At 36.0% G+C, this 13651-nt stretch overlaps 1 protein-coding gene across 1 annotated transcript in view; it reads left to right on the forward strand.

Annotated features, from left to right (window-relative positions):
• Positions 1 to 10539: 10539 nt before the first annotated feature.
• The window catches only part of PPHLN1 (periphilin 1), a gene marked incomplete at both ends in the record, with an annotated part of 9285 nt that continues 6173 nt past the window's right edge, over positions 10540 to 13651 (forward strand). The window contains one exon of the mRNA XM_010296558.1: positions 10540 to 10796. Coding sequence (XP_010294860.1) covers positions 10540 to 10796 — 257 coding nt within the window. The remainder of the gene's footprint in view (positions 10797 to 13651) is intronic.

A 13651-nucleotide genomic window follows, 5' to 3' on the forward strand; every position in this document is an offset into this window, starting at 1 on the left:
CCCCCTCTCCCTCTCCCTCTCCCTCTCCCTCCTTCTTAGCAGGTGGGAGACTCCTTTGACTGTTGTTGGTTATAGAGGGTTCTGGCTGTTCTAATTCATTTCAGAATGTTGTCATGGAAGCTTTGTTTTTCTAATCAAAACATCTCAAAGTTTCTCATATATGGGAATTGTCAAATTAGCAGAACTTCCCACTACCTGATATTTTTAAAATTTTTTTTGCCTTGCTGAGCTTGTAAATATACAGCCTCTTGAAGTAGAGCTTATCCTTTTTATGAAACATAGAATGGTTCTAAATCTTGGTTTTAATTCATGCTGAGACCCATGAGAGAAAACTGGGTGAGCTTGTTTTTGAAAAGCATCATTACAAATAGGTAATTTCAATCTGATTCTGTGTATGGTATTTCTTATACTTTGGTCCTTTGAAATGTTTCAGTTACATTTAAATATGGTCTCTATGTTGTGACTCTAAAGGATTGACAAAGTATTCTTTGGACTAAAGATAGGTAGTTATAATCTTCTCAAAGACCATTTTGATATTCTTAATAACCCAGCCTCAATTATTGTTGAGTAAGGAGCAGCTAGGTTGTAAGTTGACTTGTAAGTATTCATTTGACAACAATTCCAATAAACGCACCAAATTTGGTAACAAAAAACCTAGAAGTTCTCATCTTGGCAGTTCTTAACTGCTTTCATGTGTTTATTCAACTTACTTTTTATCCAAAGCTATGTTATGTTTTAAGGATCTATGGCTTTTTGTGTGTATAACTGTTTCCCACTGCAGTTTTTGCAAGGTTGTAAGTTGTCATATGAAATGGGTGTTACTGTTGGATTTTTTTAACAGCAGTTATTGCATGAGAACTGTTTACTACAGCTATTCGTATGTTATGATATACATGTAAGGAAAAATTCAGTAGTGTGTGCAAATTCAGTTAAATTTTGTAATAACACTTTTTTTTTTTTTTTTTCTTAAAACTAAGTCATGTTTTGGGAAAATGGTTAATTTCGTCTTATCAATGATGTTTACATAATGCTAATAAACTGTAAGTACATCCTCTGTTTAAAATGTATGATAGGGCAACATGCCAGAAGATAAGATTATGTACCTTTACACTGTAACAACTTGGCTAACACCTCACTTCAAAGAAGACTTTAAAAAGCAAGCTCGTCTGGTCCAGTTTTATAACTAGCATTATAATCAGGTGGTAGATGGCATCAAACTAGCAAGTTAATGCTGTGTTGGGAAATAATGAGACAAACTCCCATGGGTAGCACTTGGTTATTCTGGAAAGGTTTCCTAACAAATATGTTGAAAAACAGCTAGGTACTGAGAGACAGTGGGGAGGGATAGACAAGGGAGTCTCCTTTCGAGTCCAGACAACTACTGTTAAGATGGCATCTAACTAAATCATCTCAACAACCAGCCAATGAATTGGCTTCATGAATGTAGTCATGGCTTTCTCAGGATGGGGAGTATTGTCACAGAGGACTTGTACATAATTTCCCTTAGGAAGATAAATCTTTCATCTCTTAGGTTCCAGGGACTTGTTTGTTATATTTTGAATATACTAAACATCTCGGAGAATTTAATTCCCGTTGAGAGAGGGTAGGAATACTAGGATACAGTAAAGAAGAGGAAAAAGTTTGGTGTTATTGACAGTGTAGGCATCCTTTTGTTAATCATTGTGCTGCAAAGAGAAGATTTTTGATATGCCATTTCGACCTATTGCTGCATTTGAGTGTCTTATGATCGACATCTGAGGAAAAGTTCATAAAGTAATTCCATGATCTCATGCCACTGGTATTATTTTTAAAAGGTGGTGCTATTTTTGCATACTGATGAATTATTCTTAATGTTAGTTTTGACATTTATTCATTATATATATTTGCATAACCATACAAGGGTCTTTCCCTTGTATACAAAGCTTTGTACAGTATTAGTTTGTGAGTTGAAAGCAGATGCTTTTGTCTAAGTGGAACTGAATATTGATACCATGACACGCAACAGTGTTGTGTCAGCCAGCTGTGGGAATATCCTTCTCTTCTGAAATCTGACTTAACAACTGCATGTGTTAAATTAAGTCCTACCTTACCTAGTCTAATATGCCTAATTATTTTTGGAAATTATGTTTGAGAGTGTGTTTATGCGACCTGGATGTAGAATGGAAAAGGTACTTTAATGTCTTGACTTACAGAATCATAGAATAGCTTGGGTCGGAAGGGACCTTTAAAGGCCATCTAGTCCAACACCCCTGCAATGGGCAGGGAAATGTTCAACTAGATCAGGTTGCCTAGAGCCCGATCCAGCCTGACCTTGAAAGTTCCCAGGAATGGGGCATCTACCACCTCTCTGGGCAACCTGTGCCCATGTTTCACCACCCTCATTGTGAAAAATGTCTTCCTTATATCTGGTCTACATCTACCCTCTTTTACTTTAAAACCATTACCCCTTGTCCTGTCGTAACAGGCCCTGCTAAAAAGTCTGTCCCCATCTTTCTAAGCCCCCTTTAAGTACTGAAAGGCTGCAATAAGCTTTCCCTGGAGCCTTCTCTTCTCCAGGCTGAACAACCCCAGCTCTCTCATCCTGTCCTCACAGGCGACGTGTTCCATCCCTCTGATCATTTTGGTGTCCCTCCTCTTGGACCCGCTCCAACAGGTCCATGTCTTTCCTGTGCTGAGGGCTCCAGAGCTGGACACAGGACTCCAGGTGGGGTCTCACCAGGGCAGAGTAGAGGAACAAACCAGTTCAGGTTTGATGGGGTAGTAAACTCAGTATGTATTCTATGGTTTTTATCTTATTAGATGCATTTTTGGGAAGAGTTTTGTACAAGTATTATGTAAGTAAGGGAAAGGGTTATGTTAACAGAGGAGCTCGAAGTGACAAGCAACGAATGATCTTCCGAAATTTTCTTCAGCTACTGTTAATTTTATCCTGTACTAAAACTTGTCTCTGTTAAACAATATTCTGTTGAAAAATTTGTCTTTGAATCTACATTTATTACTCTCAGTCAAAATATTGTGTTTTCAGTGTTGCTTGGATATGTATGTCTATTCTTTTTAGAAAAAAAACAAAAGCATTACTACTTTGAGTCTTATTGATGCTAGCTTTAACTACTCTAAAACTTTTCCCAAGTTTTTATTTATCATAAATAAAAGTCAGGAATGTAGTAAGGAGACTGATCTTCTTACAGTAACAAGTTATTTCCACAGCAGTTTAAACCAATCTAAGCTGATTCCTTTCCAGTTCTTTCCTTTCCTGGTACTGTTTCAGGTGTTTGTACCCTTCAATTAAATACTTATCTACCAGTTTGGTTGCCTGAGAGAAAATATCAATGCCAGGTTAGGCATGGAGTGGGAATATGGATTCAAGGAAGGTTGAGAACATTAGGATTGTAGCAGCACCAGTCTGAAATGGTATGACTTCTTGTGGACCTACACTTTGAAGTTAGCTGTCATTAAATCACTGATATAACTGAAGGCATACAGTAGTTGCAAAAGAATTTTTAGTAAGGAATTTACTCAAGTACCATGTCTTGGCCCTGTGTTGAATATGTTCAAGTAAGTGCTATTTGTAATATATAGGGAATGGCCTAAAAAAAAGGGGGCAAGAGACATTAATGTGTATTATAGTGATTGAAACTGTAATCAAAGTGAAAGGAAAAAGCAAACTGGAAAAAAAAATACAGCTATATGGCTGAATAATTTATAAGACAGGCATTTCTTCTTAACTTGGGGCTTTTTGATTTTGAACAAACTATGTATTTGACAGGAAGGAAAGAGATCAAATAAAGAAAAACCCCATTATGTACAATAAATTTTTTCTTCATATAATGTCTTTTATCTTGAGAAATCCAAAAGCAGAGGTGGTTTGCTAACTTTTATTTAAATTTGCTCTGCACTATTACAAAACTTTGGAGCATAAAGCAAACGAAACCTGTTTGACCTAATTGCTTCAAATCTCACTTCAATCTAAGAATAAAACACGTAGTTATTTGTGGAGCATTTTTCTGATATAGAGAAAAATGGAGTGCTTTTCTGATTTATAGATCTCATTAAGGGATTTGAAAAGAGAAGAAAACTAAATATAATAAAGGTATTGTGTGTCAGTATTACTGACATAAGGTATTACTGTTTACAAACCTGTTCCACAACTTGCTCTTTCCTTTTGCAGCTTTTTATTAATAGGGTAAGAAAGTCAGCCACAATGGTTGCTCAAATCAGCATATACTACTACAGTACACTACTTGTTGCTTTCTCTTAAGTATCAGGGAACTAACGGCATTCTGCGGCATACTGATGAAAAGCTTTAAGAGCTCCTTTAGCAGGTATTTCATGGTTTCTGGGTTCTTCTATTTAAGAATTTTAAATGTAGCCTTCGGGAAAAAGAGCAATAGCTTGCTGAACATAAAATTCACTTATGTCCTTAAAAATATAGTGCAAAAATATTTCCTTCTTTCTTTCAGGTACTTACAGCGTGTATTAGACTACTGCTTGCCTACACTGAATTGCTTGGCAAGCACTGACTGTGAAGTAAAAACCAAAACAAACCCAAAAAACCCCAAAGAAAACCTACAAACAAACAAAACAAAAAATCCCACAAAAAAACACCCCCCCCCCCCCAAAACAAAGAACCCCAGCTCAACCTTTTTGTTTACAAATTTGGCAATATAAAGTAGTGTGACTCTAAACAGCACGTATTTTTCCTCTGCAGTTTAATGTAATTTCCCACCCTAATTTGGAAGATCATTAAAAAATAAAACTATTTTAAAATTTTCATAGAACTGTTTACTTGTGTTTATAGTACGGTACTGTCCACAGATGCTTGTTCTTCATACCTTTATGCTTGCTTTGGGTGGTACTTGGGGAATTTTTTCCATCTTCTACCCCATCAACCCCACGTTCTTTGGTACCACAGGGAAACTTTTAAAAGTTCTTTCCCATGTGCAGGAAATTGCAGGTACTTCCTAAGTCCTTGTTTTTGAAAAGAAGAGAAGCCAAGATCACATGCATTTGAATGCAGTTATTTTGTCTAATTTGCTCTTGATTTGTCTAATGAACATATTTTGTCTTTATTCTGCATAGAGTTGTATAAACCTGTTTGTTCTTAATTCTTTGGAAATTAAATCTGTGTTTTTTCGGGGCTCTAACTCTTTATTTGTTTCTTGTTCCTCTGTCCTTATCTGTATGCTTGACTGTAGTTTCTCTCTGTCAGATAATAGAAAGAGAGTTTGAGTTTAAATATAGTTTTATTGTGTGGGCTTGTCTTCCAGCAAGTTTAATAAAGTACATTATCAATGACAGTAGAGAAGAGAGTACTCTTCACTAAGGATAGATGGAAGTGTAATCTGATTTCCAGTTTCAGCTGAAGTGCATAGCTTCACTATTTAGTTAAAGGACATAGAGGCATTTCTCTCTGATGTTGCTATTATATTCAAGTTGTCTTAGTTTTTATTCCCTGATCTGTCATGACATCCCAAGGTGGAGGGGGCAGGTGAATTCAATAGTTTTCGTATTGAGTGAGGTGGACAAGTGGCGTAAGTGTGGGGTTTTGATGTTTGCATATGATGACTTCAGTAGTACTACATGCAGCATAAAAATCCTGAAGCATTTATATTATTTTTAATTTTCTGTTGTACATTTGGTATGTCTAGTTATCCTTCTCTACATAAGATTTTCCACTGTTTTGCAATGCCTATTTCCTTTTACCTTCATGAAAAAGCTGTTAATAAGATTACATTGTCTAGCCCTAATTACGTTAATTTCATTTAAAGCAAATGCAAATATCATTTACCAGTACTGCAGTTACTGGCTTAGTCAGAAAACATTGAAAACTAGTTGTCATAAGGAATCTGTCATCATTTCAAATGTTCAAATGAAAGCTGATGAAACCAGATGCAATTACTTACATCTATAAGGGTGTAATTCACTATTGTTTTGGCTTATGATAAATCAATGTAAAGACCTTTGGACAATAACAAGAGATTATAGGAAGTTTCTAAAGCAGAACTAAAGTAAATTGTTGGTTTGTTGCACAAACATGTACTGCGTACTTTGTAAAGAAAGAGAATGAGTTCTGGGAGGGGATGGTGGCTGGAATCTTCAACCACCTGTATGTACTTTGAAGTTGTCAAAAGTAGAGGTGTTCTTGACTCTTTGTTTTTTGGATGTTTAACACAGCAGATCTTTTGAGAAACTTAGAGGTCGGGGATATAGTATATTTCTTAAAAATTTTCAGCATCATCTGAATCATGTTGGTAGCTCTATTAGCCCCTGCAGTGTCCTGACAAGGAAGGCAAAAGGATTTTTTATTTGTGGTTTCACTCTTCCTCCCCCTTCCCCTTGCCTGTGTATTCTGAGACAGAGTAAGTGTATTGACTTAAGCATGGTTGAAGTCTTGTCTGTTTTATCCCTTTGCACTGAATTCTGGTGTCTAAGGAGCTATGTATAATTTATTCAATTTATTTATAAAATTGTGTGAGTTACTTTCAGGCAAGCTTAGTAATCAAAGCCAATGGAATGTCTAACCCCTTTGACAATAAAAATAACCTTTCTCAGATGGAAGGGGTCACATAAATGTCTCTGACTTTTTTTCTAGGTGATAGACTACACTCACCTGTGAGTTTCTGAAAGAACCTACAACTTCTGCTCCACAGCAATATGCTGTTGAGTTGCCAATCTCCTCAGTGCGGTATCAAAAGTGTTAGTTGTGTCCTCTGTGGCTGGACCACATTATAGGTTAATGTTTTCGTTGAAAAGGTGGACACCTGTATTGGGATGTAGAAGTCCAAGAAAACAGTAAGCATGAAGTATTGTATATAGTTGCCTAGTAGCATGAATACAACAAGAGCAAAGTAAGATTCCTCTTGCAGACAAAACCTTTTCCCATATTGCATGTGATGTGCTTTCATGTACCCAAGCATACCTCATCCCCAGGCATTTCACGTCTAGCAACTGATTGAATTTTGCCTTTATGTACTCTTAAAATATAAAAACTGACACACCAGTTTGTGTTAGTCTTTGTTTCACATAGCTTAAGATGTACTGCTCCCTTTTGTAAACTTGGGCTTTCCGTAGCCCCCAGTTTCCCACAGCATTGCTACTGAATGTTTTTCTGGGCTTAAAATGGTAAGGAGGGATGAGACCAGGAGTACTCAGTGTGGTAGTGACAGCTTAGGAAAGGTGGTGTCTCTATCCTTTGGCAACCAAAAAGCTGTCCTGTGTTGTAAACCCTTGGTCTCCTGCTATGCAGAAAGCCGTGCCTTTGCCTATTCTATATTTTTGTTTTTTCCTCCGTGATACTGGAACTGATGGTTAACTGAAATAACTCTCAGGCTTGTGCTCTTCCCTCAGCTGCCTTTGGTGGATGGTATATCAGGGTATGGCTGTTTACTTATAAAACTTCAGGCACTCATCCAAGATTATTAGCTTTAGTAAGAATTAAGGGCAGTAGTTCTATTTTAAAGTTACAGCCAAGCGCAAAATTTTGCATCACTATTAAATATTGTCCCTGCTCAATAAACCTTTTGAGTATGTGTTGGAATCTGAAGCATGTGCTTAACTGCTTTGCTGAATTGGGGCCTTCATTACCAAATTGCAGGTGTATGTTAGCTTAAGTATTTAAGGAAAAAAAAAAAGGTAAAACAATGCTTATTTTGTTCCATTCAGTGTAGTTTGTTACATTAATGGAAAACATCAGAAATGCTGTGCTGTTGCTATGCTGTCTGAAACAGATTTAATATAGTTAATGGCTTGAGTGTTCAGTATTAGATAGGGTCCAGTTAAGAATTAACATGGAGTGATGAAATGAAAATTTAAAAAATGAAAGTGAGATTCTACTTTTTTGTGCATAATATTATTGTAGAATGAGGCTTTTAAATGTTTTCCTGTTTAAAAGTGTGTTTCAATGATATTTTATAAATTCTTATGTGGATATTGGAGCATTTATTATATCCGTGCAATAGCTGGGGCTCTGTAAACATTTCCATAATAAACTTCTCTGTATACTAGGGCTTAATAACTTGCTCATAAAAACGTGCTTTGGGCATAAAAGTGGTGTACTGGTCTGCCAGAAAGCTTGTGCTTTAAAAGTAAATAAGTTTATTTAAAGAGAGAATTTTAGAAGGAAACTGAAGAAAAAGTGTGCTGTACTTAACTCATTCCTGATAAATATTCGATCAATATGCTCTTTAATAAATTAAAAAAACACTTAACTGGACAAACTAGTTCAGTGCTGAGCTAATCTTTCTAGTATTCTTAAAGTCTGGACTTTTATTCTATTCCTACATAAAATGTTCATGCATGTAATTTAAATAAAGCGTTCCCTATTTTCAACTATGTCTCATAGGTTTGAGAACTTGCCTGGCTTCTTTAGATTTCTTTTTGCTAAATTCAAGTGGACAAAGGGGTTTGAGTATTTCTTCGTTAAACGTGTTTTCTCAGTCTCTGATAATTTCAGTTATTTCCTTCTGGAAAACCTCCTGTTAATCTACACATTTCCTAAAGAGTAGTGTCCAAAGGTGGGCACATTGCTTTTAGGCCTTTGAAGAAAGCAGGAGGATTATCCTTGTGTGTGTTCTGGGGTGATTCATTCTTTGATTTAGGTATCTATACAATGGCTACTGTATAGAGGATATTAAATAAAGTACTATTTAACAATTCCTTAATTGATCCTTTTGCTGGCTTGCTTGGGAAGAAGAAAGTGTCACAATAAACAGAAGAAGAAAAGATGTTTAGAAAGGAAATTAATATTGGTTTTTAGCATACCTGTTAGATATAAATTTGTGTAATATTGTCTTGTATCAGTTTTGGTACGCAGACGTGTAAAATACGCTTCTCTGTAAGATAAGATACCGATAAAAAGGCCTGTGATCGAATAATAGTGAAATAATTATTTAACTGTAAAACCTGGCTTACTTCACTGGCATTTTGCTGAAAACCAGGGTGACTGAGAACTGTTGATTCATATTTTAGTTTTCTATGAAAATTTTCAACATAAAGATTTGTTTTATTTTCCTGGTACTTCATTCCACCTGGAATTGGAGAAATAAGCTGAGGATTGTTTGTATTTTTACTAGCTGTGCCCCCACCCCCATGATTTTTCTGTTGCAGATTAACCTCAATGTTGCTTGTGGGATGTGTGCTCTCTGAAGCAGAACCACTCATGCAGGTTTGCTTTCCATGCAAAAAGCAAATCGGCACTGTATAAAACACATCAGTGTTGCAGGGTTTGTATTGCTGTCATGCTACCTGTGTAGTTTCACTAGCTCAAAACACCTTTGGCACACTGAAGTTCTTTGTTACCTGTTGCAAATGTGGGCCTGTAACATGCTATAAGAATCATACACTAGAGGGCTTTTTTCCTTTTCTCTACCAACATAAAATTAGCTAAAGCTATGTTGTGCTAAATGAGACCACCAGATCTTTGCTCGTCTCTGTGAGACATTCCCTTACTTAAAATATTGGACTATAACGAGAAATAGGAGAGAAAAACAGTGAAATAAGGTACATTCTGGCTTGCTATAAATGCTACGAAGTCCTTTTTTTTTTTTACTTAGCAATACTGTGGAGGAGCTGAGAAGTACTTGCTTCTCAAGGCAAATGTCAGAAGCCTAGATTCAGTATGTGTTTGCTTGTATGTTTGTTAGCTTTGAGATTCTTTAGGAAAAGTTCAATTTGATACTGTTTTTTTGACCTTTACATATATATGTATATTAATATAACAGCAGGTAACCAGGACATTTGGAGTATGGTCTGGAGTAACAATATATAAATTTAATAGAAAGTTTTGGTGTTTACTAGATTATGGTTTCAAATCAGTTGGGTTTCATGTAATACTGAGTTTGTGGCATTTTACAGTGAAGATCAAAATGAATATTTGTGTTGTGAAAGACATAGACTTTTTAGTAGGTATAAATCTTCGTACTTTCGTATTGACCTTGGGTGGATAGATAGGCACAAGGATATATATTCTGCAGTGTTCTTTTTGTCTTTGCTGTATATAAACTGAAATCCCTCAATGATATTTCCCATAGCAAGGTGTGTGAAATCAAATGAGAGACATAGTCCCTTGAAAATAAGGGTAAAAGAAAAAGAGAGTTGAAAACCAGCCAAATAGTGTGAGCAATATTTGCATATGCATTTTTAGCTATTGTAAATTAAAGCTTAATTTTCAGGTGAAGTGGAGTGAATCTGAAGAAATAAAATATGAGAGTCCAAATTTCCTGAATATCTCTTTCTTTTATATTTTAGCTGCATTATCGAGAAATAGAAAGCAATTGGCTTCTAGCGATGAAGTAGTTGAATGAAATCTGAAAGAAAATACATATACATTACATGTACATATTTTCTTTCTACTTTCCTACTTTTTTTTTTTATTCATTGCCTAGTACTCTAACAATGCTGAAAATTTCATATGTTCTGCAGATGACAGCTAACCTATTTGTATTTACCAGACATAAAATGTTGCCATTGTATTATTTAGTGGTGTTCCACAAACATTGGAAGGGTAACCAAGTAACTTTTCTTTTTCTGTTGTCTTCAAAGGGACATCAGAGATGGCTTCAGAAGAAAAAGCTTCTATCCTTCTCATTATATGAGAGAGCGATCCCCTCATAAGAGGGACTCTCCTTTCTTCAGGGAATCGCCAGGGAGCCGAAGGGATTCTCCACACAGCAGATCTGGCTCTAGTGTCAGCAGCAGGAGCTACTCTCCTGAAAGAAGCAAAGCCTATACTTTCCATCAGTCCCAGCATAGCAGAAGTATGTCATCTTTACATAAAAGAAATATTTCTTCTCAGCAAGGTAATGCTGGATTAATGACGAGAACTGGTTAGTGAGGTGAAACTGCAACTCACTGCATAAGCTCTTTTTCTTTACATGTTGTCTTTTACAATGAGAAACCTAGACATTTGTACCAATTATGTGTTGTCTGCTCTTCGGTTGTTTCACTGTACTTGCTGTTCCCTTACGTATGTCTTGTGGGACATTGTAGGTGTTATTTCAGTAGCAGCTCTAGACTGACTGTAGGAGTTTCAGCTGCACAGCTTTTTCTAGTATCATATGTTATTTTCCTTTTAGCATCAACTGCTTCTGTTACTTTTTTATGTTCTTCATTGGATTCCCTTACAGGAAACTTTGCTGTCATCTATAGCAGACGAAAACTTTTCTTTCTGCAACCAGGGGAAAAAAGGGATTAAAAATATTGGAAAAAGTAAAGTACACGCTGCTACTTTTTACATGTTCTGAAAATGTTCTTCGAACTGTATTATCAGGGTTTTGAAGCTGGTTGTTTTTAGCAATTTCATCTCATCGTTGGGTTCTCTCAAATCTTGCTTTCCTCAAAGAAATGTGAAATATATCTCAGTTAAGTCTATTCTGTGTATGTTCTGCCTTTTAAAGGCTTGGCTGTTAATCTTTCCCAGAAATCTAATGAATCATCGGTTCTGAAAATATTTAAAGTTTTCCTATTTAAATAATTTGCAAAAAAGGGCAAAATTGCCTTTTTTTAGTGTACTACAATTTTAGCCACTAGTGTTTGTACAGCTTATGTAAATTAATCCTATTTGATTTCCCTTTCTGCAAATGCTTTCTAGCGAACTATACAAACCTACTGTTGATTTTGGCAACTTTTAAGAAATTAATCAAATTTTTTTTTTAATTCACTGATAGGCATATTGTGTGCTTCCAGAGTGGCACACTCAACCATTGTGTAGCACTTTTTGCCAAAAAAAAATCTTGTGGAATTTAGTTAACATTGTTTAAATATAGAGGAATCATTTCCCTCACAACACATTCACTTGTAGAATACAAATTATCTTTCTAGTTCATTATTGCAATTTTTTTAACGTTTTGTGTCAATACGCAGTGAATATCAACTCCTATAAGTGTAGGAGAAAAGAGAAAAATGTGATATTCAGCTAAACTTGTAGATGTGTTGTAGATGTGCAAATCATAATTACCAGGAACAGGAAAAAATTGCTGTGAGAAACCATATAAAATTTTGGAATGTTTCAGGGTTTTCCTAAAATTTTGAGCTGACTTCTGTCACCTTTGTAGTATATATAATTACTCAAACAGTAGTGGAGGTAGTGAAGTAGAAGCAGACATCTTCACAAACCAGAAAAGATGCTTTTGGGATCTTTTTCCAATTTCATGGTTAAACACTTCTGCCAATCATCTTTAAATCAGTTTTAAGAGACCAGCTGGTTTTTACATTGGACTATTTCTTTATAACTGCCTGTTCGATGGAAAATAGTACTACTAAACTGTCCCTCTAGATGACTGAATTAAAACGGCCTATTTGCAAAGTATAAATGACTTAAATAATACTTTGAGTCATATTTGAATATGATCTGTCTTAGGTAAGCTCATGTATTACATATTTAAAAGGAACCTAAAGTGGGCCATATTTCCTATAGGTAAGCGGTACATTTTAGTCTGTACTTAAATGGATTTACAACATGTGAAGTGTATACTGTTTCAAGTGGAACTTATAATACATCATCTTTTTAAATATCATAATACTGTTTAAAGTCATGCTGTCTGAATGTTTGGCCTCATGACTTCCACTGAAGGAGGAATATCCCATGCTCTCCAGCCCTTCATAAGTTAGGATAAATATAGGATTTGAACAAAGAAAACTGGGGGGACGTACAGAAGATGGTAAGGGGAGGGAAAGGGCTGATGGGAAGGGACAGGCGTTTGGCCATGGTGGGAGGGCATGGAGAGAAGCAGCGTGGTATTCCTTCACCAGGCTGGTCGCTAAGGAGTCTGTAGTGTGGTATGCTGAGGAGATGCAAGAAGGCAAGTAGTGGTGCTTGGAAAGTGTCATGTTCGATTGTACAGGTAGGGCTTGTGGGTTCAACATAAACACACACGTTCAGAAAAAATGGCCTAATAATGTCTCCAAATTAAATGGTGGTTTCTCTCTCTGCTTAACTTTGAATAATTTGCTGCCTGAAATCAGCTTATTTCATCTATTCAAGTGCAAACATATAATCCACTCAACTGAGATAATCTTCAAGGAATCTACTGTGATGAAGAGGGCATGTAGGAGGCAGAGGTGGAATAGTTTGTAAATTTAAAAGGAGGTGGCTCACCCATGGGGCTGAAAAGCAGGTGTCACAGGAGCTAAACTTCTGTGTTACTTGGTGATGTCGAGATGTTCTGTGCTTTGGGGACTGTGGCAGATTAAAGACATGATTATTTCTATCTTCATGTTTTTGGTTTTGTCATATACTTTGTATTTATAGGAACTCTTAATTTTTCACAGTTTTTCTTCTTGCTATTTCTTTTCATTGTTAAAGAGCTTTTTTAGTTAAAGGTGATTTGTAGTTCATCTTTTGTTTTATGACTACTAGAAATTCTTAAATAAGGCTGCTTGCTCTGTTTTTAAGTGTGCTCTACATTTAGTATCATCTTCAAATCAAGGGTTAAGGTGCAATTTGGAACATTTGCTTTTGCCAGAGAAACTTCCCCAAGTATTTTCAATAGCATTTTTGAAAGACCCATGAGTAGCTGTGAAGATTTTTGCATGAATTAGTAGGCCTTCAACATTGTAGCAGTAACTCACTTGCCTTTAACAATGTGGAGAGATGAGCAGGTCTTTGCTTTGCGTTAAGTGTACACAGTACATACAGTATGAAAGTGTGGGGAAA

This window comes from Phaethon lepturus, unplaced genomic scaffold, assembly GCF_000687285.1.
Source record: "Phaethon lepturus isolate BGI_N335 unplaced genomic scaffold, ASM68728v1 scaffold51191, whole genome shotgun sequence".
In the NCBI taxonomy this organism is placed as follows: Eukaryota; Metazoa; Chordata; class Aves; order Phaethontiformes; family Phaethontidae; genus Phaethon; species Phaethon lepturus.